The sequence below is a fragment of the Solenopsis invicta genome, chromosome 9 (genome assembly GCF_016802725.1).
Source record: "Solenopsis invicta isolate M01_SB chromosome 9, UNIL_Sinv_3.0, whole genome shotgun sequence".
In the NCBI taxonomy this organism is placed as follows: Eukaryota; Metazoa; Arthropoda; class Insecta; order Hymenoptera; family Formicidae; genus Solenopsis; species Solenopsis invicta.
Genome location: NC_052672.1, coordinates 407736 through 435334, shown reverse-complemented (window position 1 = coordinate 435334; position 27599 = coordinate 407736). Strand labels below are relative to the sequence as shown.

The following is a 27599-nucleotide window of genomic DNA, read 5'->3' as shown; positions in this document are numbered from 1 at the left end:
AATACAATATATACATGTATAAGAGATGCGTTACGTAATGTCGTCGCAGAGCCTAATGCAACAACCTCGTACTCGATCAACACCGCATTTTATCCTGCCATCCTCGTGCTTCTACATCGACTTGCCATAGAAACTAGATGTAATCGATAGGACATCTTCTCCTACTTCGTTTCTCCTCCTACAAACAGTTCCACGGCCGGCCCTTTCTCCGTCTCGCACCCCCTCGTTTCCCTGTTCTATCGCACTTCCACTATCCTCCTACTCTTTCAGATTCTTCGACACTATAGGCGAACCGGATGAAACTACGGACGTAGATTAATCATCGGTCGATTTTAATATCGTGGTCGCACGTGGTATCTACAGGGCCTATGGTAAAATAGGACGAGAAGGAGAGAGAGAGAGAGAGAGAGAGAAAAGAACAGGAGAAGCCTCTTTCTCGTAATTTATTAATTCATTTCAGTGCGCTTGAGGGTGCCCAATAATTCTAATTTGACCGCGCTGTCGTTAAGAGCTTTCCGATTCGGCCCGCGCCCTCCCTCGCGAAAAGGAAGGAGGGCAGAAAATTGAATCGGCGTCGTCTTACGTAAGTCGATGAGGCTTAAAGGGGTCGGACGAGTATTAAGTGACTCAAACTGTAGAGACGGGAGGAGGAAAGAGTCGAAAGAACGCGAGCTATACCCATCCCGCTTCCGAATCCATTTACGTGACGTCGCGCCATTTCTTCGCGAGTCCCAGGACGAGCTTCATTAACGTCACGCGCACGTTGTCATAAGTGCACGGATGTGTATGCGTGCGTGTGCGTGTGTGTGCGTGTGTGTGCGTGTGTGTGCGTGTGCGTGCGTGTGTGTGTGTGTGTGTGCGCGCGCGCGCGTGCGTGTCTAGATGAGTATACGTGCGTCAACAAGAATACACTTGCCTCCCTAATGGCTTCGTCGACCCGCGAAGGTTTACATTTGTCATACGCGACACGTGGAGAACACGCTACGACTCCGCATCGTTTTTTTCGGAGATTATCAGGACGAGACATTTCGGTGACGTTTTCTGCCTTTTAGAAAGAAGATCGTTTCCTTTTTCCGCTTCTTTTTTTGCATGAAGCGTAGCCATTCGGTCCGTGAAACTCGCTTGTGTAAGCATAATGTGCTGCTTTTTCGACGTCCCTCATGTAAAAACGAGCAAACGTCAGTCTTATAATTATCTACCTCACCATTTTTGACAGGGATATAACAATAATTTGCGATTTGAGCTCCGTGAAAAATGTACGAGCGTTCGCAGAAGTAAGGTGTAAAGTGTACGGTGTAAAGAGAGCGGATATTCTTGAATCACGTGTTTCATGCACGTGTTTCGTTTAACTTCATGACAGAAAATGTTGTATCCCTTCGTGCGGCCGAGACGAGCTTCATTAACATCACGCGCGTCAGCGTGAATTGTTTCAAACACAACTTTCTACAAATATTCTGTTACTTTATACACGTCCGCATTTCGTTTTACGACGTCTTTATTTTTCGCGGATTTCAAGAAAATAATTTTTGCACCTTACGAATATCTCCTCGTCGTTTGAAATCGTGCGCGAAGCTGCGACAATAGAGTCATCGATCTTTAACTCGTCGAATATGTCTCGCGAATCTACACGCGCGTCATTCGCACCGTCTCGGTGCAACCGCGGCGATCATTATCGAGATTAAATTTTGACTTTCATGTTTCGCTCTCCGGCATACAATGAATTATAATAACTTTGCTGCGGCGTTACGCAAATTTTATAAGAAGAATGAAAAAAAGTACACTACCGTTCAAAAGTTCGGAAGCAGTAAGAAATTTCAGATAAAAATTGCAAAATTTATATAGTAAACTTACTTATTACAATCTAAAACTTGACAAATAATACATAAATATGTATTAAACAAAAATAAAACACTCAGACGATTACAATTTTAAATTAAATTTTTGTATCATCAAAATGACCACCTTCATTTTTTGTCACTTCTAAGCAAAGTTTAGACTTCTGTCGATTAATTTTTGAAAATAATTTGAAAATAAAACGTTGGAATTGAGGGTAAACATTATATTTCAAACGTGACCAAAATAAAGTAAGTGTTCAGCCGCAAGTAGATAACAACAAGAATTTCTTAGATACGGTTGTAAAGAGCTGATGTTTTTACCTAAAGTAGTTGTCAATAGACATTTATTATAAGCGGATGCTCTCATAATATTTACAAATAATCTTGTATTTCACGCAAAAATATGACTGTTTTCAAACTGTTGGAAATGTATGTTAAGAACATTCGCCAACTACAAAAAATAAAGAAAAATTACGTGATTTTTTATTTATAGGAGATTTGATACTGCAATCTTTTTAAAATAACAAATATAATTTAAGAAATAAAAGTAGTAACTTCTTATTTAAATACATTTTCTTTATAATATTGATAAATATGATATTGATGCACAGTTGGAAAATTTGTGTTAAATTTTACATATAAAGTTCCACTCAAATTTTCGTATTAATTTAAGGTTATCAATTTTTTTTTAAAGATTTTATATTTCTGCATAAGGAAAATAAACAATATCAAACATTAATATTAAATTAAAACTAATATATTTTATTTAACAATTATTGTTTCATAAACAAACAAAAATATATTTTTTTATAATATGTACATAAAATTATGATAATCTTTTTTATACATAATTAACTTTATAAGATTTAATAATTTTAAATTTCTACAAAATATTGTATTTTTATTTTAATATTAATAATTTAAACAATACAATATAATTGTTTAAATTATTAATATTGGCCACTCATTTACATTTTATACAATAACTTTATAATAGTGAATGTTTTAAATTGAAAACCTAACAGTTATATTCTTAAAATTATTCTTTAATAGATTATAGATTTAAAATTGTGACATAACTTCCACTAATTTAATAATATTTTATATCATCATTACATCATACTATATTTATATTCCTCAATAGGTACATTGTGTGAATATTATTGTATAATGGCATCACAAATTGATGAAAATTTTGATTAATTGCGCTAAGATGATACGTTATAACGCAGCAGTTTTGTCGACATAAAGTTTTTAAATAATATTTGTCAAAAATCAAATAAAGGAGCATATATTTTCAAGGATTTTGTCACCATTCGGTGATCGTTTTATTTCTACATTTTCTTGTGTATTTTTCTTCATAGAAACCGACAATCGTCAGAATAACGCCACACTTAAGAAAAAATTGCTATATTAAAATAAAGTGAATAAATTATTATTCGCATCGTCTTGAAATCGTCAATTATGCTTCAATAATTTGGAAATTAGTTCAAAATTGGATCAAATCGAGTAACAATGCATTGCAAATTATTAATAACATTTTTTTTATAACATTTGGTACAAAAAAGTTAAGTCTTATAACAAAAACTTGAAACTATGATTAAAAATCAATTAAGGTTTCCAATTAATTTTCTGTACGGATTATTTTGTATTTTTACATTTGATTTAGTACAATATTTGATTATTTGCTCAGAGTTTGCTCATAAACTTTAGGTTTAAGTTAATTGAGTAAACAATTATCAATATATTACAAAAAGTCAATACTCCTACATCTATTTTTTTTGCGTTCTTATCAACTCATTTTTTATTAAGTATTGCCGAGTTGTATTACATACAATACATACATATATCTCTTCTCTAATTGGTTATCTTGTGAATCATTGACAACTCATTATAATTATTTTTAATATCTTGTAATATTTTTACATGATTATGACATGTACAATGCATATACTAATTTATATTTAAATTTATATTTAAATATGATTCAATCAATAAAGCATTTTAATATCATTGTAATTATTTCAATGTAATAACAAGCTTACAAAAGTGCAAGAACACTCACTGTCATTATACCGTCACTTGTGAGCAGCGCGCGATCTTTAGACTACACCAGATTCGCCTACTGTAAATATTTGTCATTTAAAAAGTATTATAGCCTCGACATTTTCGTATTACGATTTTCGTCTTATTTTTAAGTAAGGAATACGTTATTAAACTTTTGATTACGAGTTGTGAGACATGTATATTATATACATATATACACAGAAAAAACATTTTTAATACTGTAGCTTATATACGGAAAGCTTATGTGTATGTACGTATATACTTTGAACGTATTCAACAATATTTTGTTTTTATCTCAACTAAATGTATATAATAATTTTAGAACAAAACACTGTATTTTTTTAATTAAATGATTTTTAAAATTTATTCTTGTGGCGACGTATTTCTAGCCTCGTTTTTCTTCGATCGATTATGCAGTGTCACTACATTTTTATAGACAATATTCAATATAATAAATATGTCATAATTTTGAGTCTATAATCTATTAAAGAACAGTTTGATAAATATAATTGTTATGTTTTTAATTAAGGATTAATTAAGGTTTAAAATATTGATTGTTATAAAAGTGCATAAAATGTAAATAAATGGTCATAATATTTCTTTTTCAATATTATTATCAAAACAATTATATTGTATTGTTTAAATTATTAATATTAAAATAAAAATACAATATTTTGCTGAAATTTAAAGTTATTAAACTTTATAAGAGAAGTTAATTATGTATAAGAAAAATTATTATAATTTTATGTACATATTATAAAAGAAATATATTCTTGTTTGTTTATGAAACAATAATTGTTAAATAAAATATATTAATTTTAATTTAATATTAATGTTTGATACTGTTTATTTTCCTTAAGCAGAAATATAAAATCTTTAAAAAAAATTGATAGTTTTAAACAAACATAAAATAAATAAAATATTAAGAAATTAGTCTTTGAGATGTCATTTTGAATAAAGATAAATATATATTTTTTATACTATACAACGTTTCTTTATATAGGCAAATTATCTTTCTTTAACAAAATAAAAAATGTTCTACAAGTTCTATAAACTCTCCTATATAAAATAATCATTAAAATATTAAAAAATATTGAGAATCAAACCCTGTTATTTTTGCGCGAATAATCATATCATGTACTTTTGTATGCATTTTATTGCATTCTTCCAAAGATCCTGCAATTACAATGCTAAAGTTTCGGCTATAGTTCAAGCCATTTTGAAGGCTACAAAAAAGTTTTTATAAACGTGAAACAAAAGTTACGGATAAAAATTGTATTGTACTATCAATAAGTCTTGAATTGGTATAATTATTCCTGCAAAAATAACTGCGTTTGATTCTCAAGGTTTAATTTATTAACATTTTATTGATTATTTTATATAAGAAAGTTCGTAAAAACATTTTAAGGTTTGGTAAAGAAAGATATGCTTATATGAAAAAATGTTGTATAGTTTAAAAAATGTATTCATCTCTATTCAATAATAAATTTCATATCGGAGTTAAGAAGAGTACATATTTAAAATAACAGTATCGTCAAATAAAGGATTGCGAATTTTTTAATACTATTGTTATCAAAATAAATTTATATTGTGTTCTTCAAATGACAGTTTCATTATTAAATATCATCATCATATTAAAATAAAAGTATAATATTATACTGAAATTGAAAATTATTAAACTCTTTAATGAAGATTTTACATTTCTTCCCTCATAAAAAGAATTCATTGCTTCTACTTTATATGGAAGAAAAACTCAGACGTCAATCGCCTACATTAAAAGATAAAGGGCACAAATAAATAAAATTCTAAATTCAAAGATACATAGTGATTTATAGATATTGAAATTATGAAAAATTATTCTCATCAAAAAAAAAACCTTATTATTATCAAATATCTTTATTAATAACAAAGGCTCTTTTTGATAAATGTAAATGAAATAATTTTTAATAGTTCTAATATATCTAAATTAATATATACCACGCGAATGAGTACGCGCCTAGACGGAGCACTCGTTCAGCCATCTTTACACGCGCTTGCGCGCGCTAGGTAAGCGCCACCAATAGATGACGTGCTAACTCAGTAGTCAAATGCATCCGTAAAGCGGATATAAGACGACCTGCGAGCCGATTATCTATCTTAAAAATGGTTAAACTATAATCTCTTACTGATTACTCTTTGAAGGTGAACCGCATTATGTAGGCCTTGTGTATGCATTTGGCTTACGAATAAACGCGTCATCTATTGGTGGCGATTGTCTAACGCGCGCGAGTGCGTATAGTGGCGAGCGGGCGCGCCGTCAAGCGCGTATGTACATCCGTTCGCGTAGACGCCACAGTATATGTTAATTTATAAATATTAAAACAATGAAAAATTATTCTATTATGAAAAAGAGCCTTTATTATTAACCTAAAATATTTGATAGTAATAAAAGCTCTTTTTGATAATAAAGTAATTTTTCTTAGTTTTAATATCTATAAATCAATATATATACCTTTAAATTTAGAATTTTATTTATTTGTGTCCTTTAGCTTCTAATGTGGGCGATTGATGCCTGGATTTTTCTGGTATATAAGGTAGAAGAAGCGATAAATTTTTTTTATGAGGGAAGAAGTATAATATACTTTTATTTTAATATAGTAACTGTCATCTGAAGAATACAATATAATTTTATTTTGATAACAATGGCATTAAAAAATTCGCATTTCTTAATTTGACAATACTGTTGTTTTTTTCTAAATATATATATACTCTTCTTCTTATCTTTGATGTAAAATTTATTATTAAAATAAATAAATATATTTTTTGAACTATACGACATTTCTTCATATAAGCAAGTTATTTATCTTTAACAAAATTTAAAATGTTTAACTCTTACATAAAATAATTAATAAAATATTGAGAAATTAGACTTTGAGAATTAAACGCAGTTATTTTAGCACAAATAATTACACCAATTCAGGATTTATTGTTAGTACAAAACAATTTTTATCTTTTTGTTTCACGTTTTGAAATTTTTTTTGTACTCAGCCTTAAAAATGGCTGTGGCGTTTTAACCCGTTCTTAGGCCTGTTTCTTGCTTTAGCTGACAATCGCTGCATGTTGCTGCAGTTATGGCAAAAATGTTATAATGAACCTTGTTCAATAACAGCTTCTCTCCATACAAATATTTATTTTTACATTGTTTCTGAAAATATCACAGAATTGTTTTAATCGCGTTCTCACAATCTTAAAAAAATTCTTTCATGTGAATATTTTATAAACGTTTTTAATGATATATAAATAATATTACATTGTTTAATTTTAATTCTTAACTTTTTAATTAATAAGATTTTGTTTGCTATATTAAAGGTAATATGAAATACTTCAAGAGCAGAGAATATAGAATATGTCATAACGTTTTTTTATTTTTACAAAAAAAAATTATATTTTGTAAATGTTTTTTATTTTACATATACTTCTCATACCTTTGTTTTATATAAATGTTTTATATAAATATTGTTATAATAGGTTATTCAAATATAAAAATATGAATATTTGTGTTTGTTTTTGTTATCAATAATAATATTTATTTGTTTTAAATGATAATGTTTATATTTTATATAAACATATAAAATATAAACAATAATTTAATAATTTAAAATTTTATTTTGTTTTTTTATTGTTTATGTTAATTTATTTTTATGTATCGCATTGCATAGTAAAGATATCAACTACATTTACCTGTTTTTTGATTAGTTCTTATTTACATAAGAAACAAGAAACAAGTTTGCGCCGTATTTCTTATGTTATTCGTTTTTGTTCTTGAAAAATTCGATCTCAATTTTTCACTTTTTACTTTTATATTAATAAGCACTGAAATTGGATTTAAATTTTGGAAACTTTATTATTCGGATGTTATAGCTAACATGTTTCTGAGCTTTGTTTCAAGAATTTTGAATAAATAAGAAGTTTTAATGTACATTTATATCGGATTAACGTTAATTTAAAGACAGTATTCCATATTACCTAATAGCATATAAAATTTTAGATCATAAGTTATAAAAAAATGTGTTTTAATATACTTTCCTTCATCATAAATTTAAGTTTATTATAAGGAGTAACAGGAGTGATAAATGATACCATATAAATGTCCTCTTCCTCTTTTCTTTTCTTTTTAATAAGAGCATTTGAAAATTTCTATTTCATTTCCATCTCCCGTAGCGTGCGTCACTCAGTCAGAGCGACTGTCACGTCAAAATTCAGGGTCCGCAGCGGAGATTACCCGCGTGAATTCAATTGTAGGGACGTGTAGGCGGTGAGGAGCGACTTACTCTTGGGTGCCCACGCCACGGTTCAGGCGAAGCGGAAAATCGGGAGCGCCGCGCCGCGCGTCAGAAAAATAACTCCTAAACGAGGCGAATTCGACGACGTGAATTTTCAGAATGCTGCAATCGGCATGAATGGGGATTAATTGATGGTCCTTTCCTCTCGTCCCCAACGTCGTTCGTGCTTCTCGTCGGGAGAGATTTTACAAATTTTCATTACATACAAGCAAGCCGGTACGGGTTGGCGAACGAGAATAGAGGCCGAAAGCTCCGCGAGCGGAAAAAGCATCGAGGACGCGCAATCTCGATTACTCGCGCCCGAGGACGGGCGCAGCTTTACGGACAAACTCATTCCGGCATAACAAATTATTCGGGGAAACGGCGGGAATTGTGCAGAAGCGACTAACAAGAAAGTAATTTGGTGTCACTCGTTTTATGCGACGTCCCGAATTCTGCGGAGATTTCCGTGCGAGCCCGGCGCGAAATTTACTCGCGGATTAATAAAGGGAATATGTGCTTTTAAATATATATGTATATACCTGTCAGCCATAACGCTTAAATATTTAAATTCAGGTAATTTACTTGCGATAATTAGAAACTCTATTTCGATAATTTGTATTCATTAAACTCCGTCACATCGCGCTTCGATAATTCAATGTAATTTTGTTGATTATTGCGAATACTGTCTCTGATTGCGAATAAATATTATACCAGACTTCAAATGAGTTCTTTACAGGTAAAATGAAAATGTAGAATATGAAATCTAAATGTATGCGTATTTAATATTTCCATGTGAATTTCTTTGAAAATTACATTAGTTTAATTAATATCACACTAATTTCAAAATTAAAACAGTTGTTTTAAATCGGGAAGTGTCTGAGAGCAGAAAAATATTTCACAAACAACGAAGAATTAAAGGAGAATCAATTATCTGAAAGTAACAATGGTATTAAATATTTCGACAACGTTATATTTATATAAGTTCTTTTTAAAATAATGTCACGCTTACAAGTGCTTGTTTAAAATTTATGAAATGATGATTGTGTTATTTTCCAGAGATAATATTATCTTGAGAAACTTATCAAATGAAAAGCTGCTCATGGCGTAAGTTGAAAGTATCATGCGTAAATATTATTTTAAGCGAGAAGAATAGTATTCGACAACATGCCGCTCGTTAAACTATGGTGCTAAAAATTACGCGGCGCAAAATTGACGAAGCCAACTCGGCGGTGCAATCTAGAGTGTAACCTTTGGTATCGGGACCCGGAGACGAACCGAAACATCGAGTTCATCGATACCCATGAATATTGATCGGCCGTCGATTAGAACGCCTCCTCGCCCGAGGCGAGGGATCGTCTATGCGATCCGAGGAAGAAAAACTTCGACGCGAGCTAAACGAGCGATGGTGGTGCGTTTCTTGCAAATCTTTTTACCTGCGCGTCCAGCGGGAACCCCAGCGCGTTAATTGGACGAAAGCGACGGTGAAAATAACGAATTATTGAGCGCGTCGGGTGCATAATTTCGCGAAATGTAGGCGAAACGAAACGCCAAGAGGCATTTGAGATGATTCGGGATAAACGGGAGCGTTTCCTCCGGCGCGCGACTTTGAAGATATAAATAGACTTAGCCGCGTAAAACGTTATCGTTTAGCCTGATTCATTTCGCAAAAGCGACACTTGTACATCGCCGTTGCGGTAATCTCCTTCTTTCTTTGCGGGAACAAACGGATTTCGCTCCGTGTAAGGGTTCAATTATGTCCCTCCACAGAAGCAGGGAAGATTTTTTTAACATAAAGGCACGATCGTAATTACGGGCTTTCTGTGCGTATCGTCTTCCATGATTTTACCTTGAGACCACAAATTTATCTCAAAGAGATTTATATTTGAGAAATATTATATTAAAATTATCAAAACATTTATACAAGTCAGTGTATACTTTATTTCAATATTATTATTTTACATTGCGTTATTATTTCTTTACGTCAGTTATTTGCTGCGGTATGGTAATTGAAAGTGTAACCTGGGAAAGATAACAAAATTCACGTCGTGCATTGCTTGCCTTATATTGTGCACTCGATAACTGCCGTCAGTTCGATATTTTCATCGGTTTATAAAATATACAGCTACGTGCAAAATTATTAAACAGTTTAATATTTTTTCTGTACCTTAACATCTATAATAAAAACAAATGAGACTAAAATTGTAAATAAAAATCTTTGTAATTTACTAATATTTTGTTGTCACTCAAAACTTTTAAAGAATATATAAACTTTTTTCATCAATTTTCTACGGTATAAGACACACATACTTTATCATATGGATATTGGACTTTTTTTTATCAACAAGATACAAATGTTGAATAAGATTGAAGTCAGGACTCTCAAATCTAATTAATGTTTGTCTTGCTTAAACCACAACTTTGGTTCTGTGACATACGAAGCATTCTGTTAGTAAAATTTATTTTGACATTGATTGACAAATATTTTTTTCTACGGAAGACGGAGCAAAGTGTCTTCCAACCTCTTTGTGTGCAAAATTCATTCGCTATGCCTAATAATTTTAGACATAACTGTGCTTTATTATCAAACGTTATGCGTATGCACGTATTATTGTGAAAAGTTGCGTTTTGAACAACTTCACTGATAAATCGTCTCCTACTTTTGTATAACACTACGTAGAGCAGGATTAAAAATATTAAAGTCTGTACTTTATATTAGTACTTCGAAACAAACGGCTTTTACGTGCACACGTTTCGTTGAAATTATTCCTCTCTTTCCTCTTCACTCATATGCATTATTTCTCGCTTAAGCTGCTGCGTGCATTCCGCATGCCAAATCCATACTTGTTCAACCGCCAGGACCGTTAATGAGAAATGAGCATTTCCAAATTATTGAATAATCCCGAAGAGCACTCTACCGATAGTTTCTGCAATTTAAGGCCGCTGTAAAGGGACAAAAGTGCGCTGGGCGCCGTTGCGATTCTCGTTGCGCGACTGGGTCGTTGTCGTTCCACCACCCTCTCCAAGAACGGCCAACGGCTCTTAGATTCATGAAGTGCTCGAAATACACTTTGCAGTTCTTACACGTGGAAATATATGTACGTATGTACACACGTGAGTGTGCGGCCGACGATATAAGGCCGGGCGATAAGACCGTTTCACTGCAGTGCTATCGCCGTCGTAACCATTTTCGTAGGCTAGCACACACGACGACCTGTGCAAGTGATCTTCACGTACGATTGCTCCGCCGGCGAAGTAGGCGATAATAACGAGCACCCTATATAAGCGGTAATATTAACTAATTGCATTATCGCCACTTATTTGTCTCCCCGTTCATTTGATACGAGTCCAAACCTTAAGATTTGATCAAATTTATTCGAGAATCCAATTTTCCGATTGTTACTTGATTTTTGAAAATAAGGAAAAGTAGAATGTATTAACCCATTTCAATAAAGTTAATCAGCAAGGTTAACAAAACAAAACAAAAATTGAAAATTGGACCGGAGCATGAAAATACATTTTCGACATAAAAAGGACATTACAAAAGTCAATTTTATAACAATATGTTATAAACAAATTATTAAATATTGATTATAAAGGGAAACTAATTTAACCAATAGATTTTACGAGAAAAATTATGAAAGAAATATGAATAACTTTTTATTAAATCGTTCATTGTTTATGCAAAAAAATTTGTTTATAACAATTTGTTGCAAAATTAATATTTGTAACGCGTTAATTAGGTCCGAATTGTTTTTCCATGTCCCGTACTCATTTCTAAACATTGTTTGTTTATTAACCTTCCTGGTTTAACTGTAAATCTTAATAGATTGATGTATAATTCTGAATTGTTACAGTTAACAATCGGCAATCTCCGTATGTGCTTTTAGTATTATTTCAATATTATTTTTCCTGCATTGCCCCCTTTAAAAGTAACGGTTTATATCAAAATATTATCCGACGTAATAGCTATTTTATTAAATATTCCGTCAAACAAATAATACTCTTTATTAATTTTCAATTTTACTCCCTGAAAGCAAAACACTCGAACGAGGTCTGAATACATTGATGCATTGTGATATTTACATGCTGATAGGAAATACGACCGATCGATAACGAACGCGAAAATTGTTTCTGCCAACTAATACATGCATATATGAGATGGTGTGTCCGCGGCCCAAGTAATTAATTCACGGACGTGAGATAAAAATGGTTTATTAAACGCCACCCCGAATGATTTGTCGCTGGCATTCGGCCCGAGAACTTCGGTTGATGCGGTTAACGCGATGAACTGACCGAAATGTTGCAAGTTCCGTATTAAATTGCGCGGCACGGCGGGAGAATAGGCAAATTGAGAGAGAAACGGCTTATTTTATTTTAACCGCGGGTCGAATTGCGTTAGGTACAATAATACCTATCTCGCAGTTTTTAACACGACCCGCACTGGTAATCTAATACGGATTACATTATTACAATGCACTGATTCAGTTGCATGCAAATTTCGACGGTATAAAAAACAATTTTGCCAATTTTTACTATTTCCATAGCTAGTTTCATTTTTGCAGTACTAACCGAATTATAATTTGCGCAAATCCGAACCGAGATTCCATTAAGTTCGGTGAATTTTTATTATTGCGTTATCATTTAATATTAAAGCACATTTAATCATCACGGTTTTATCATAATTCAATAATTTCGTTATTTAATCATTTATTAAATCATAATAGTTATATAATGATTTATTAAATTATAATTTATAGCTACAATTTTAATTAAATATTCGTAAATAAAATTTTTATTTTATTTCATTTTATTTAATTATTTTGTTTAAATATATAAACAAACGTATTTTTAATTTTTTAATTCATATGTATGTATGTACAGAAGGTTCTATTTTAAGATACAATCAATTATCTTAAAAAAGAAAAAAAAAACAAAACAGTTTCGAGAAAAATGTTTTAGATAAAAATTATACAGACGAAAGGAAGATAAATAATGATAAAATTAATTTAAAAAATATATATTTTAATATTACGTGAAAGTTATCACCATTTTTTAAAATTAAATTGATATAATTCTTTTTTGCATAGTATGAAGTATTATTCAACATATAAAAGCATTAAAGTACAATTACTAAAAAATCAATCGTTTACGAGATATTTCATATTTTATTCTGGAATGATATTTTATTTTGATATGAGAGAAAGAGAAATATAAAATATCTCGTAAACTGGCCAGCAAACACAAATATAACTGCTATAGAATATATGTAAATGTAATGGTTTTATATTTATGTTTTATATTATGGTAGTTTTGTATTCATGATTTTCTGGGTTTTCCATTTTTTGCCAACTGTACCTTAATATTTGCACTGAACAACAAGAATTAATTGGTGTAAAGAAGGCATGTAGTTGATATTTAATTGCAAATTGTGTGATGTAACATTCGCGTTCCATGACTCTAGTGTATAATTTGGACTATTATTTCTTTGTTGCAGAAGAGCCATCCTGACGAACCCTGACCTGCTGGCGAGCACACCTTGGTACCGGTTGTTCGAGAATGACTTCTGGGGAACACCGCTGACGGAGCGTGGCTCGCACGGAAGCTATCGACCGCTCTGCGTGGCCACCTTTCGTCTGAATCATTTTCTAGGTGGTCTCGAACCCTGGGGCTATCATATGGTGAACGTGGCTTTGCACGCCGCCTGTACCGTTCTCGTCGTCAAAGTCGCCAGAAAGGTGAGAGACTATTTCCTCAATATTTAAGATATCATTTTATACAGCAAAACAAACAAGTTACGGTTGCGTCATAACAGAGTTCATCTTTAAACTATAATTCCGGTCTTACAGACCGTTATTGAAACTTTACTTGCCAATAATTTCATTGACATCCACATGAAGCCCTCTAAACTTATAATACCTTCTTATGTCATCTGTTGCCACCATGAACACTGCAGTTGTCATTTGCGAGAAATGTGTAATCTGGGACGGTTGAAAAGTTGTAGCGGTTCCACAGATCGATATCTTCATCCACGTTTTATTTACAACAACATATTTTAATTCTTATTTACTAATGTGAAGTTATATTTTAAAGTTAGAAAAATTTTTATGGGTCAAATTTTTTAGAGTTTTTAAATTTTCTAAGTGGGAGTAATAAATTTTTTGAAAATTGATTTTTTCGAACTTTGACCCTATATAACTCTCAAAAGGGTCAATGTATCAAACTCCATTTTGTACCAAAAAATTTCTGTTTTATGATCTTTTAAATGATTTATTATATTACAATATGGAGATTTTTATTTGAAATATTTGAGTTTGGCTTCTTCTAGGGGACTTCCGGGAGAGCAATCTCCACAACGCCAAAGCAGTAGTCCCTCGAAGTGATCAAATATGTATTTTGTTATTTTTCATAATTTTTAACCGTTTCCGAAATATAGAACTTGAAGTTCTACAGACTTTAGGGATCTTGTTGATTTTAGAGATATCTACGAGATTTTTTGCTAATTCTCATATTAAAACGTCTCTTCATCTCCTCTATTTACAAGTACTCAGAAAATATATAGTTTTCAATATAAAATTAATAGAAACATAATAGCGGTCTGTCAGATCTCTTTTTACCAATGGTGTCTTTTTTAAACGTTAAAGATTAAATGTTCTTACAAACAAATAAAAAAAAAAAATGGTTGTGTTGTGACGAATCAGCAGTAAATTTTATGTCAAGACAACAGAAAGGAGGTAACATTTATAAAGTGCATATCACACAGGAGTTTTATAATATTCCACGATATAGTGTCGGAAATAAAATTTTAAAAGTCTGTCCACAATGGTGAAATATTATCGTTAACGCTCGGACTGTGTTTCTCTTGTAAGGAAGGTTATCAACGTGTCAAGAAGAATTAATATAAAGTCTGGAATCTATCTGGGATTTCGTCAATACCAAACAAAAAAATAAATCATCAACTAATTTTATCTCTGCTTTTGTTTTTATTTCGTGTAAATTGTCCTCGTTGCTTGCTGTCTAAGAAAGCGATACGAACAATTAATCAAGATTTAAACATCTCCTGTCGGTAGACTTAATTCTCCTTCCATCAATTATACACTGTAGTCCTTATTGTACGACGTTAATTCGCGCGGTTTTGTTGGGAGAAATTGGAACGCAATTCGTTTCGCAGTAAAAGTCGCGCTATGAATCCATTTAATTATTAAGGAATCCTAGGTTTGTTTTATATCCGAAGTAAAGCCGCGGAGATCCTTCCTATTTTATCTGTGCCGGAGCACATCTTCGGAGAATCGTCGGCGGCAGAATTCAAATAACGTGGGAGAGCCCCGTTTAACTTTGCCATAAGCCTGCCGCGCGGTTTTAATTTTACGACGTCACTTCGTTTTAGTTAGCTTGGGATTCCTCTTATTCCGAGGGGGAGGCCGATGGGGCGGTCGTGAAAGGGAACTGTAATGGCGATTCGGCGTAACTGCACGCGAACATCTCAAATAGAACTTCCGAATACGTCGGAGGATCAAAAGAGCCGCGACGAGGTCCTATCATCCTAATGAGACTTTAATTTTACATCACCTCTTTCGGTCACTGTGTTTAACTTGGCTAGTATTTAACTTCGGCGTGTTTTAATGACGTTCGAAGAAGTCACGTAAAGTGCAATCTAATTATACGTGCAATAAATTACGTCAAGTTCAATTATAACAATTATCTAATGTTTAATCAACCCAAATCAAATTTAATCATTTGTATACTAATTTAAATCAGGTTTAGCTATATGTGTGATCTTTAAAGTACATCAAACTTAATCATTTTTATTGAATTACATAGAAAATATTTTACTGGTTTACTCAGTATTTATGTATGTTTGCGTGTATGTATAGTTTCGTTGACGTTTTGAATAAGGAAAAAAATATAGGCAAGAAAATCTCATGTAAGATTGAAAATATTAAACGAGTAAAGCAAACTCGTTGGTGCTGAGGATAATATCCATATAACACAGAGTTTGCAGTAGCATTGTTGCAACGTTGCAGCAATGTTACAATATTACAGTAATATTACAACAATATTTTTGGGAGCTTTTGTGCTATACAAATAATGAACGGATTATAGTAGAATTATTCTTCAATATTCATAAATTGTACATATTTGATCCCTTTTCTGCAAGCTGCTATTTCCGAAAATAACCTGTTTGCGAAGACACATTCACTCGGACTGCACATGAAATTAATTTTAACATTTTATTTGAGTTTATTTGGTCTAAAATATGTTCTATTTTCTTACTAATATTTTATTAAAAACTTTTTTCTCTGGCATTTCATGACTTTGTTTATTAATGTAAGATCTCTTTTTTGTGACAGTCTCTAATCTTTTTTAAACTAGAGAAGAAAATGTTGTTTTCTGTCAAAGTGGATTTTTATGCTTAATAGTATTTCTGGTATGAATTTTTAAATACATTTTTCAGTCTTATCTAATTTGTGACATTAGAGGAGGAAGTGATTACGCTCCTCCCATCCCCTTTCCCACCCCTCCCGCATTTACATTTCGTACAATAATTTTGTTTATTTTCAATATTTTAAATTGAAAGTTTACAATTAATTTGATTGCAGTCGTTAATGATAAACTTTTACTTACAGGATGATTGGTAGAACTCAATGGTTAACAAACTGGTGTTGATTAAAATTGTGTGCGCGTTAATACTTACTGATAATGAGTTATTTATATTAGGAATATTATTAAGCATTAAGATCGACTTTGACCGAAAATAAGAACGGGGGTATTTCTTCTCGTACATGAATTAATCATATCAATTAATAATTTCATAGTTATTATTTTTTAGATACTTTTTACCGCATCGATCAAAATAATATGATCATGTGTGTGGAAAATGTATGTGTGGAAAATTCGAACAGAATAGGAGGGTTAAGTTAATATTACGTGACCTAATTTTCAGTGTACAAATTTCATGGTAATTCCATTTCCTACAATATTTAAGGCTATTTGTATCGGCAGGCAGTTTTCGCATCAATAATTTGCGTGAAGCATCAGAGAAATATGATGCAGGAAATAGGCAGATTCTATCAGGATCAGGCTTATTTTTCGACACTCTACATTCGTAACAGTCGAATGCAATAAACGATGTGCGATTGTTTTTCTGCAACCTGCCGTTCGGAGATAACTAGATTATTGGAACGTATTGCATTAATGACCTAATTTTCTGCGTGGCCAAAATATTCGGTGGTGACATTTGCCGTGATACTTAACAGTCTCACACTCAGGCAGGCAGTTTTTATATCGATTATCACATCAAGTGTGAAACAGCAGCGAAACGTAACGTAGAAATGAAAATATTCCACACCAGAATTAGGCTTGTTCTCGTAACACTTGTAATAAACGACGCAGTCATTTTCCTACGAATCGTCGTTTCTGGAAATAACTTGTTTATTGAGTGTTTTTCGTACTGTTCACTCGCGCTCACTCTCGAGGGAGAGGGAGGAAGAGAGGGAGAAGGGAAAGAAAGATGAACAATTGGGTCATTTAAATATGTGAAATTAAGTTAAAATATTACGTCATCTAATTTTTTATGTAGATAAAATATTCAATAATAATATTCGTCGCAGTTCTGAAAAATATTCCCATTAACAAGGCGGTATTTTCAGATTTTTATTTGATAATATTTACATGTGCAAATGTAAAATGCACGTACCTTATACTTATTATTATTAATGCCTTATTATTAAGATGCGCGTTCTTCAGAAAACAATTCAAACTGTGTTAGGGAAATATTCGCACTCACCTTATTTGTTCGTTAATAGGATAAAGGACTGCCGTACTTTGCATAACCGTAACCGTAACACATAAGAATTTGTCAATAACAGTCGAGCTTAGCTCTGATTGGGTGATTCTTACGGTTCGTCTTATAATTACGGTTACGGAAAGTGTGTGCAACAACCCAAATGGTTCATGATCATTGACAGTATCCTAAATATTGAAAATTCAATCAAATATTGTTTTTTGAATATATTAATTATATTATTGAAGCAATTGTGTGTTTTTAATTTTACTTGAATTCTTAAGGAGTTTACTTATTGTCACAACATTTTATTAAAAGTAAAACTTTAAGCTTACAATAAAAAAAATTTTTTTTAAATCGGTTTTCTAGTATTTGGAACACTCTCAGTAATTGGACCATTTATTCTACTCCGTGTAGAAAGTTCACGAGCAGTTCTCGAACATTTGCGAAAACTGAATATGTTGTGTACATCAGTATTCACTTAAAGTCTGTCGTTTTAATTTTGATCACAAGAAAATTGACAAATTCCAAATTTTGGTTAGGTTAGATTAGGTTAGGTAAATCAGTTAATGGCAAACGTAATGTATTAGTAATAGTTAGATACTTTATTGGTCAATTTACAAATAATCATAATACATATAATGTCTTGTCCAAAAATTTAATAGGTTAAGGCTAGAGCCTTAACCTAAATTTAATCTGGACTTGATTTAATGCCTCTCTCTCCTTTCACATCGCATCGGACCTCCGTTTTTGTCACAATTGTGTGCTCTCTATCTTCTCCGGTAATCTTCTACTTGTCTTCGCCCTCTCTCTTTGTCTCCTCTCCTTTTTTTCTCTTTTTCAATCGCCTTCTTTCTCTCCCTATATAACTCCTTCTTTCTCTCTCTCCTTAAAGTCTTCCAACTTTACTAACTAATCTTCCCCCTCTCACTCTTCTCCCAAAACTTTCCAACTTTATTAGTAATATTTAATCGCAATTTATTATTAATATTAATCTATTTTCAAATTTGCTACACGCGAAGTTTAGTACGCACATAATGAGTTTTGTAGTTTTTGTCACATTATATGTATATATTAAATATTTATTGCATATTGCTTTTCTTTCTTGTAATCTGTATTGCATTGGTAACTATTTATTTATGTACATTTATGTCTTACTTATTCGAATAAGGTTTTAAATGAATCAGCACCTTTAAATAAGCAGTCTCGCTTATTTGGTACATGCAACTGGTACTTTCTCATTATCACATACACTGTTTATTCTCTATATTTTTGTTAATCACTGCAAACAATAACGTTGTTATATTTTTAAAGCTTTCACAAGTATTCTCGTGTTTTAATCTAACGTTAACATTTCGTGAACATTACAATTTACTTCATCAGGCCTGACACTGAGTTGCTTTTGTAAAAGATTTTCTTTATGCTATTCGGAGGTAAGAGGAAGAGGGCTGAAGAAAATAGAGCAAAGATACGTGAAGAGAAGGGAGTTGCTAGCACAGTGATGTAGGTGATGACTTTTTTAAGAGTTGACCGGCTGATCAGTTTCCCGATAACCGGAAGAATGATTTTCTACTTGTGTTATATTTAGCTATTATTTCTGTTTAAATTATCGGGATATCGTTTCTGTATCTGCAGTTTTCCTATACTTTCTTGGTAAATACGATGCAGTTAATATGGGCTATTGAAGTCGTTCTGTCAAAAAGTAGAGGAGAAGAGGGTATTGTGGCTATTGTCGACAATATGGTTACCCCCGTTTATCTTCGTTATTAGGTGACGTATTCTAACAATTGCTTCTGGAGTTATTCATTTAGTAGCCCGCCGTTTTTTAGTGATGCTAATATAACAATACATAATAAGTGACAATTGTTATAAGGCATTTTTATTTTTGAGCACTTCTAAACTTTTGCAAGGTACTCCTTTAACATTTAATTACTCATACTTTCTCATTATTCTTAAACTAGAGTGTATATATTATCACACGAATGTACATACACTTGAGTGTTTTTTTGTTATTTACCTTTCAGTTATACACATTTCGAGTTATACAAAGTTAAAACAATAACATGGAATTTTATTAATATGGTTTTTCAAGCGAAATTTTTATATCGAAATATTTCTTCGATAAATCGATTGTCATTCTAGAGAGCGATGTCTAGAAACATTAAAGACATCATTTTATGTTTGTTGTTTCATGTTAAACACAGATAAAATAATATTTCTAACGAAATTTCTAATGGTATTTCTAAAGTTTTTGAAGGGAGGAAAATTTTAAATCAAGAAAATTCTAAACAATGAAAAATTAAAATACATAATTTTAAAACAAGATACTGTGTGTTTTTTAAACTAAACTAATTTTTTTAAATTATTTTTATAGATAGCCATATTACAACCACTTTTTTTCTGCCACCGATTATGCAGTGCATTAGATTTTTATAAATCACGTCCTAAATAATAAATATGTCATTACTTTGAGCCTAGAATCTGCCAAACAACACTTTGACGAAAGTAATCGTTCAAATTTCGATAGAAAATATTAATTATAAACAAAATTATTCAACAAAATGAAAATGGGTGCTATATTACCCTCTTCTCCTCTATATGGTTCCCAACTTTTGGTCGACCTGTCACGAGGTTGTATTTCGATGGTGATTGTGTGACATGTTTTAATTTGACATCACGTGGATGTTATTCTCCTGTTTTTCTCAGTGTATACTTTTTTGCAAAAATAAAGTATTTAGGAATTCTTACAGAACTAACAATATGTGGGAGGCTTTAGGATTTCTCAAAGTTTTTCTTATGAAGAAAGGAGGAGAGAGTGGATGATTTACATTTTATGTTTATTCACCATCCTATCGATATAATCTATTGTTCCTTTTACAAATAGAAGAATGGAAAAGATTATCTTGTTCGTCTTGTCCTGTGATGGCTGTGTAGTTGTTGATTATTTTATTTCAGACGGTTGAATTCCGTCTATAAACGTTCTTTAACAGAAATGAATGCTGTATGCATAAATGAGTTGATTGTTGATTGTTTTTTTATTATTTATGGGTGGTAAGATGATTCTGCATTGTTATTTATTCATACGTATCGATTTTTGTTACCCTTAATGGTTTAAGATACCGTCAGTCTTCTTAGTGACAAGGAGATCCAGGAAAAAGAGCTTTCTATCTTCATCCATGTCTATAGCAAAACAGATGTTGGTTTGTTGAGGAAAATTAGGAATTTACAGAGTTCAATTCTACTGTATCAGATCACGACTAATCCGCCCGCATAAGGCAATCAAATTTTTGACGTTTTAGACGCCTTACGAAGGACTTCTTTCTTGAAGTGCTGCATGAAGATATTAGCAATTATAGGAGAAATGGGAGAGCCCATAGCTGCTCCTGAAGTTTGTTCGCAGAATGGGTTGTTGTAGGAGAAGGATGTGGAGAAGTAGTTAATGTAGGAGAAATTATTATTATTACTATTATTATTATTACTATTATTGTTATCATCCGCGTGAAGTGTTTCTCTTAGTCGAGAACGAACATTACGTGGATGTGGGTACCGGGAGTGATCGAGTGGTGAAGGCACTTAGTGCATTTCTTGAAATCGTGAAAATAAGCAGTATCCAAGTTGCACACCGTTTTATAAGTTCATTAGCAACTCAAATCGTTTTAGCGCGTTATTATGAGCGTGGAGAAGTGGCAAGTACGAGAGACGCGTTAATTTAATACACACAGCACTTTCCCGTGTAATGAAACTGTCGCGCTAATTAACTACGTCTAAGTGTATTAATGAAAGTACTTCTCGTACTTCGAGAACGGCGTTTTGAGTTATGCATGCTGTTAATATCTCCGATAAGTCGTCTCGCCGCGCATACGGTGAGTTACCTCGTTTCTCGATTCCGATCGGTTTTCCTTCCGAGCCATTTCGTCGCCGCCACCTTCGATTTTCCGCTGGTGCGTTGAAAAAATATACGACATTTATACAATTTCCCTGCTCGAAATTCCGCTCGTCTCGCCGTATCCTCTATCCCCTTATTGCAAATGTGCATCGGATCGTATAATTTTCGTATAACCCTCGTCAGTGACCGTGCTGCCGACGATTACCAAGCGTTGCGCATAAAACTGCGAATTGTATTTCCCTACATCTTTACATATTTGACGTTTCTTCTTTCCTCATATTTTGCGACTCTTTTTTTTTATTGGATAAACATATAAGTTTTAGTGAATGAACGTAACTGTCTTTGTCCTTGACTTTTGTATCGTTACTTGACACATCAATAGATGTTATTATTACAACAAAATAAATTGTAGGTAATTAAGAAATCTCCAATAAAAAAAGATCTCGATCTAAAGCTTTAGAGGAATTCATGTTACACAGTCCAAATTCTAATATAGCATTTCAGCTAGGTCGTTATTATCATTGCTGGCCATTTGCGTCTGATAGATACAATTAAATCGAAACTCGAATCAGGCAATCCTCGCGGCGGAGTGGAGCCAATTAACGTTGGAGTTAATTTGCCCCACCCCCGTCACTCGAAGGATCGCCACGCGAGACGTTTACATGTGTACCTTACGAGATATCCGCAATTACACTCCGCAGGTCCTGCCAGGAAGGAGTAATCTCGCGCACGCGATCACGGGTTTCCTGTTTGCGGTCCATCCCATTCACAGTGAAGCTGTGGCCGGTATAGTCGGACGTGCCGACCTTCTTGCCTGTTTCCTGACCTTGACATCTTTCCTGACATACTCGGCCCATTGTAATCGCACGAGATCGCCGGTTCCACTGCTGCTGGCTCTGGTGTCGTCGACGTTGGCCACCCTCGCCAAGGAAACGGGCATATCGTCCCTGGCTCTCTGCCTTTTGTGGGAACTCTGTCGTGGTGAGCCAAGTCGAAAGGTAAGTGGCACGATGTTATCTCTAGTGCAATAGCAAGTATTTCCATTGCGAAGAGCTGGATTTGCAACAACTAAATCAAACATTCGGAACGAGAGATGCAGAGACCTGTTTTAAATATGATAATATTGTGAACTCCATAATTAAAACTCAAAAATTATGAATCGTGTCTTCCTCGTTCTGAATTTCTCCAATTCTTAATGGATTATTCTGTGCTTTTTATTTATTACGTATACAATCGCAGATTATCGCTATGCTACATGTGCGAGAATGACATATCAAAATGAAGATCAGTAAAGTTTCATACACTTTGCTCGCAAGAATAATAACCGCAGAGAGAAGAATAATAATAATATCAACACAAGCACATGATATTTATGAGATGTTAATTTAAAAAAGTTCTCCGGTTATTTTATATAACTTAAGAATTTGATCAAATTTTCATAAAAAAGAAGTTTATAATTAATATATAAGTATTTATAAATTTTTTCAAATTTGACTGTAGAATAAATGGCTCGTTTATTGACAGGTGGACAGTCCCAAATACTGAAAATTCTATCTTAAATACCATTTTTTATTTAGAAGACTAAAGTTTTAATGAAATGTAACAATAAAAGTAAATTTTTTAAGAATTTAAGTAAAATTAAATATAAATATAAATAAAAGTTACATGTTTAAAAAGTTATTTAAGATTGAAGTCACTGTCTGTTATTAAGTCGTTTACCTTACAGTTTTTCTTTAAATACTTTTTAAAAATAACGTTGAATCTTATAAGAAGGAGAGTTTGAAATAATTTAATCGTAAACAAAATATAAGAAACGTATTATACATAATTCTGATTATTCTGCTCTTTACTGAAATCAATAAGTAAATATTTAGGACGGGCGACTATTCGTTTTATAATATAATTATTAAGATCAGCATATCTTTATTTTAAAACTATTATTTAATGTCCTTAGATTCGCTTGTTTTTGAGCCGTTAAATATTTAAATATTTAAAACAGAAGATTTTTAGAAAACTATGTTCATAAGAAATTATGGAGTTTAAAGAACGTTTTTTTAATTAAAAAAAAAAATGAAATTTTATTGTATCATTTTCGTGTAAGAGTATGTTCATGAATTATGCAATTCTTTTTAAATATGATGTCACACTAATAAAAAATTAAGTTTCGCTGGTTACATTATTTAAATTAATAGTTTTAATAATATTTTTAAATAACAAATTACTTTTATTACTTGAATTTTGTTTAGTATTTTGTTATTTTGAAGACAGCAATGCTAAAAGATTCTTTGTCGAAATATATACGAATGAAGAGTCGCATAACTTCGCTCCACTCTTTTAAGCTGAAAATCCCTTTAAGTAAGCAGATTTAGGCGGCGGGAAGCAATGTAGCTAAAGATATCTTTAACCATACGAGACTGGGAACCTGACATCTTCGCCTCGATAAAACTATCGGAACAGGATTTAGCGAATCGATATCAGTTTGCGAACGCGCCGCACGATTTCCGCGATTGCCACGCGCGAGAACGCCGCCGCGGTGCGACGCGGCGCGTCTCATCGTTTATCCGCGCGTCTCGTTTCGTGGAGCGTGAAAGTTTCGACAGGGAAACAAGGCGGAAGACAGGCGGAGCCCTGCGTGCGCACGTACGGACTCGGGGAAGCGTGTAACCGATAACGCAGTGCCGTTGCAATGCGCTGCATCTTGCCTGCATTCTGGCGAAGACAGCGAACTGATGCACACACACGGTAAAACCGCGCGCCGCCCTTCTCCAGCCTCCACCAGATTTAGGCGCCTACTATCGTCACTCATACCCTCCGCGTCTCGCAATCTCCAAAACCCCTCTCCGTTCGCCATCTCCTTTCGCGCACGTTGCATCCGGATGCGCTGGATGCACCGGACGCCTCGCGTGATGCATGACGTACATACGCCCGCCGTCTCTTCCCCTCTATCTCTACGCCGCGCGGTTGGAGGGGTGCCAAGAGGATCGTTCGCATTTTCCGACGCCCCTCCGAGCTCCTCTAAGGCCTCTATATGTCTTTTTCGTTCTTTTCCTTTGCTCCCCTCTTCCCATTTATACTTCTCTTCTTATTATATTTCCCTCTCGTCTATCCTCGCGCTCGCGTCGTCGTCGGTCGCATCCCTCTGTGGCTTTCTCCACTCTTTCTCTCTCTCTCTCGTTCAGCTCAAGGCATTCACCGTCGAGTATAAACCGTTCGCACATCGTTTCCCACCATCGACCTGCAGTCGAGTGCGATACGCTTCAATGGCGGATTAAAGTGTTGAGAGAGAGAGAGAGAGAGAGAGAGAGAGAGGGGGGTGGGGGTGGGGGGAGATTATATTTTTTCAAACCGGAAATTTCAAATCTATACATCTCTTGTATGTCCAATAAAAATTTCTATTACATTCGTTATAATTTCCTAAAATTGTCGTTCACAGTTCGTCGCGAAACTTAATATCATGCAATATTTATGAAAAGTTACAGAGTTTTTCGTGCAAACGACAAGATCCAAAACGAAAATGTCTCGCTATTTGAAAGCGGAAACGTCACAGCGGCGTCAGCAATGGTACTTACTCTTTCTCATTTTCTGCTCGCTTTGTCCGGCTGTGCGGAAATATGCGTGGAAGCACGACGGAAGCTGCGCAGCGAGATCCGGAGAGACAAACGAGACGTGACGTTCGGCAGATGAGAACTAGAAGCGGGATGGACGCGGAAAGCGCGCGCGAAGGGCGGAGAGCGGAAATTTATTAAGTTACGATCGAACTGTCCGGAACGATCGCGAAGTAATTGGAAAAATCTGGTTTTCAGATTATCGATTCAGCGAGAGTATCGAACAGCCGGCTGGATATCTCCCCGTGAAATATCGCCGCGATGTTAAATCCGCCTCTGTGACGTTTGTTTCTTTTTTGGATGCTTCGTTGTCCGTTTTATCGGAGATAAAACAATATCGTCGCGGAAGAGAAAATCCGCGATAAGTGATGGAATTACGGCAATTATGGCGCAACCTCGGTAATCTAAGTTAATTCCGGTGTATCCGGCTGCAGGAACGTATTCGAATTATCGAAACATTTGGAATTTAAATGCGCGACAATCGCGTCTTTTTTATAAAGGAAAATAAAAGTTTTAGCAGTGACATTTAAATTTAATACAAGCCAATGGCCAGTTTACTGTCATTCGATACGTTTTATACATGAATTAAACGGATGTCCTCTTTTACTATTTGTTGAATTATATATTTAAATGATTAATGCTAATTTTTGAAATGGTAAGCATGATTTATTTGTAGAATAACGAAAAGTCACCGGAAATTTTCCAGATATTTAAAAAAATATTTATATTTCACATTTCAGAGCATTACCAAAAATATAAAAATTTCACAGTCTATTTTATTACGTTTATTATCAGCATTATTACGATTTAGTATCTGTATCAAATTTTTTTGTTTCACAATCCTCTTATTGCTTTAAATGCTATTTTATTTTTATTTGCTCTTTAATTCTTATAAAATCGTTTTGTAATATTTATTTGCAAATTTGATGAAAAAGTAGCATTACGAATTAAATGAAACTTTTTACATATATTACTAAAATTCTAATAAATACTTGTGCAAAAGTTTCTTTGGATCTACTTATTCATTTAAGAGGATTGGGCCCAGCAGCTTACCTCGCCATTTAACGTGGAATTTTTGGCTGTCGAAGGAAGAGGGGGAGAGTACAAAGGGTGACGACCATTTTTTATTTTTTATTTACTTTGTGCTCTTTGTTGCCGTTCTTTTTTTTACCATTGCGAATTGCGACACTCTGCGCTGGTTCCTGCTGACGAATTCATTTACTGTTTCGTCCAAGTTTCAGTCTTTCGCTGCATCCTTATGAATATATAGTACAGCCACATTGTTCAGTCTCTTGTGCGCCATGCTTGCATCCCAGCGGTCGGTGTCCGCCCAAAACGTTTCAAAAAATTCACAATTAATTTTTAATTCAATTCTTGGATTTCTCAGATGTGGATTTCCACACCAAGCTAAATTTTGGGTACGGAGTGCTTTACGATTCCACACTATAGTTGTCGGACCTGTTGAAGGGAATATTTACTTTGTTGAGTCTGAAGAAAGGCCTGCTTTCAAAAATTTTTTATAGAAAAGTATTATAACAATTAATGCAACTTGTGGAGAAATATTGATTGATTATTATAGGTTATGAAGATATTTTTTCTTATTGCAGATTATCTGAATAAATAATGTATCGATGGCGTTATATTATTAATGACTATAGATTTCGTCTGTGGAAGTAATTGAAAGTCATTGATCAATCTGATTCAGAATTAATATTAAATATTGACAAAATGCTGATTTTTCAAAGCTAATTTTAAACACTTTAATCTGATTTTTGAAAGAACATGACGGTTTAGACATTTGAAGGCTGAGGTAAATTTTCCATTTTAAATTATTCTGCTTCAAATTTGAACACGTACAAAAAAGTGAAAAACGTTTCGAGTACGTCAAACAATTGAAATCGTACTTTGAAATGTTGGGAAATGTAATAGAACCTTTTCAAATTTTTTAGAAAATTTTAAAATCTTTTTAAAAAACACTACCAGTAGCCTAGTTGGAAACAGCAGGAAAAAGAACGAGGGTTAAGAAATATTTTATTCTTATGTTTCACGTCAATTAGTGGTTTAATTACGTCCGCAAAAGAAATCTAAAGTCGTCAATTTAATGACATCCAATGAATAGCC

The 27599-nt window shown here is 33.2% G+C and overlaps 1 protein-coding gene across 3 annotated transcripts in view; it reads left to right on the top strand.

Annotated features, from left to right (window-relative positions):
- The window catches only part of LOC105203142 (protein O-mannosyl-transferase TMTC2), a 368927-nt gene that overhangs the window by 156386 nt on the left and 184942 nt on the right, over positions 1–27599 (top strand). For all 3 annotated transcript variants that reach the window (XR_005575593.1, XM_039453793.1, XM_039453794.1), the window contains exons 2-3: positions 13701–13941; positions 22575–22871. Coding sequence is in view for 2 of the 3 variants with exons in the window: in XM_039453793.1 (XP_039309727.1) it covers positions 13701–13941; positions 22575–22871 (538 nt within the window). In the remaining variant the exon portion in view is untranslated. The remainder of the gene's footprint in view (positions 1–13700; positions 13942–22574; positions 22872–27599) is intronic.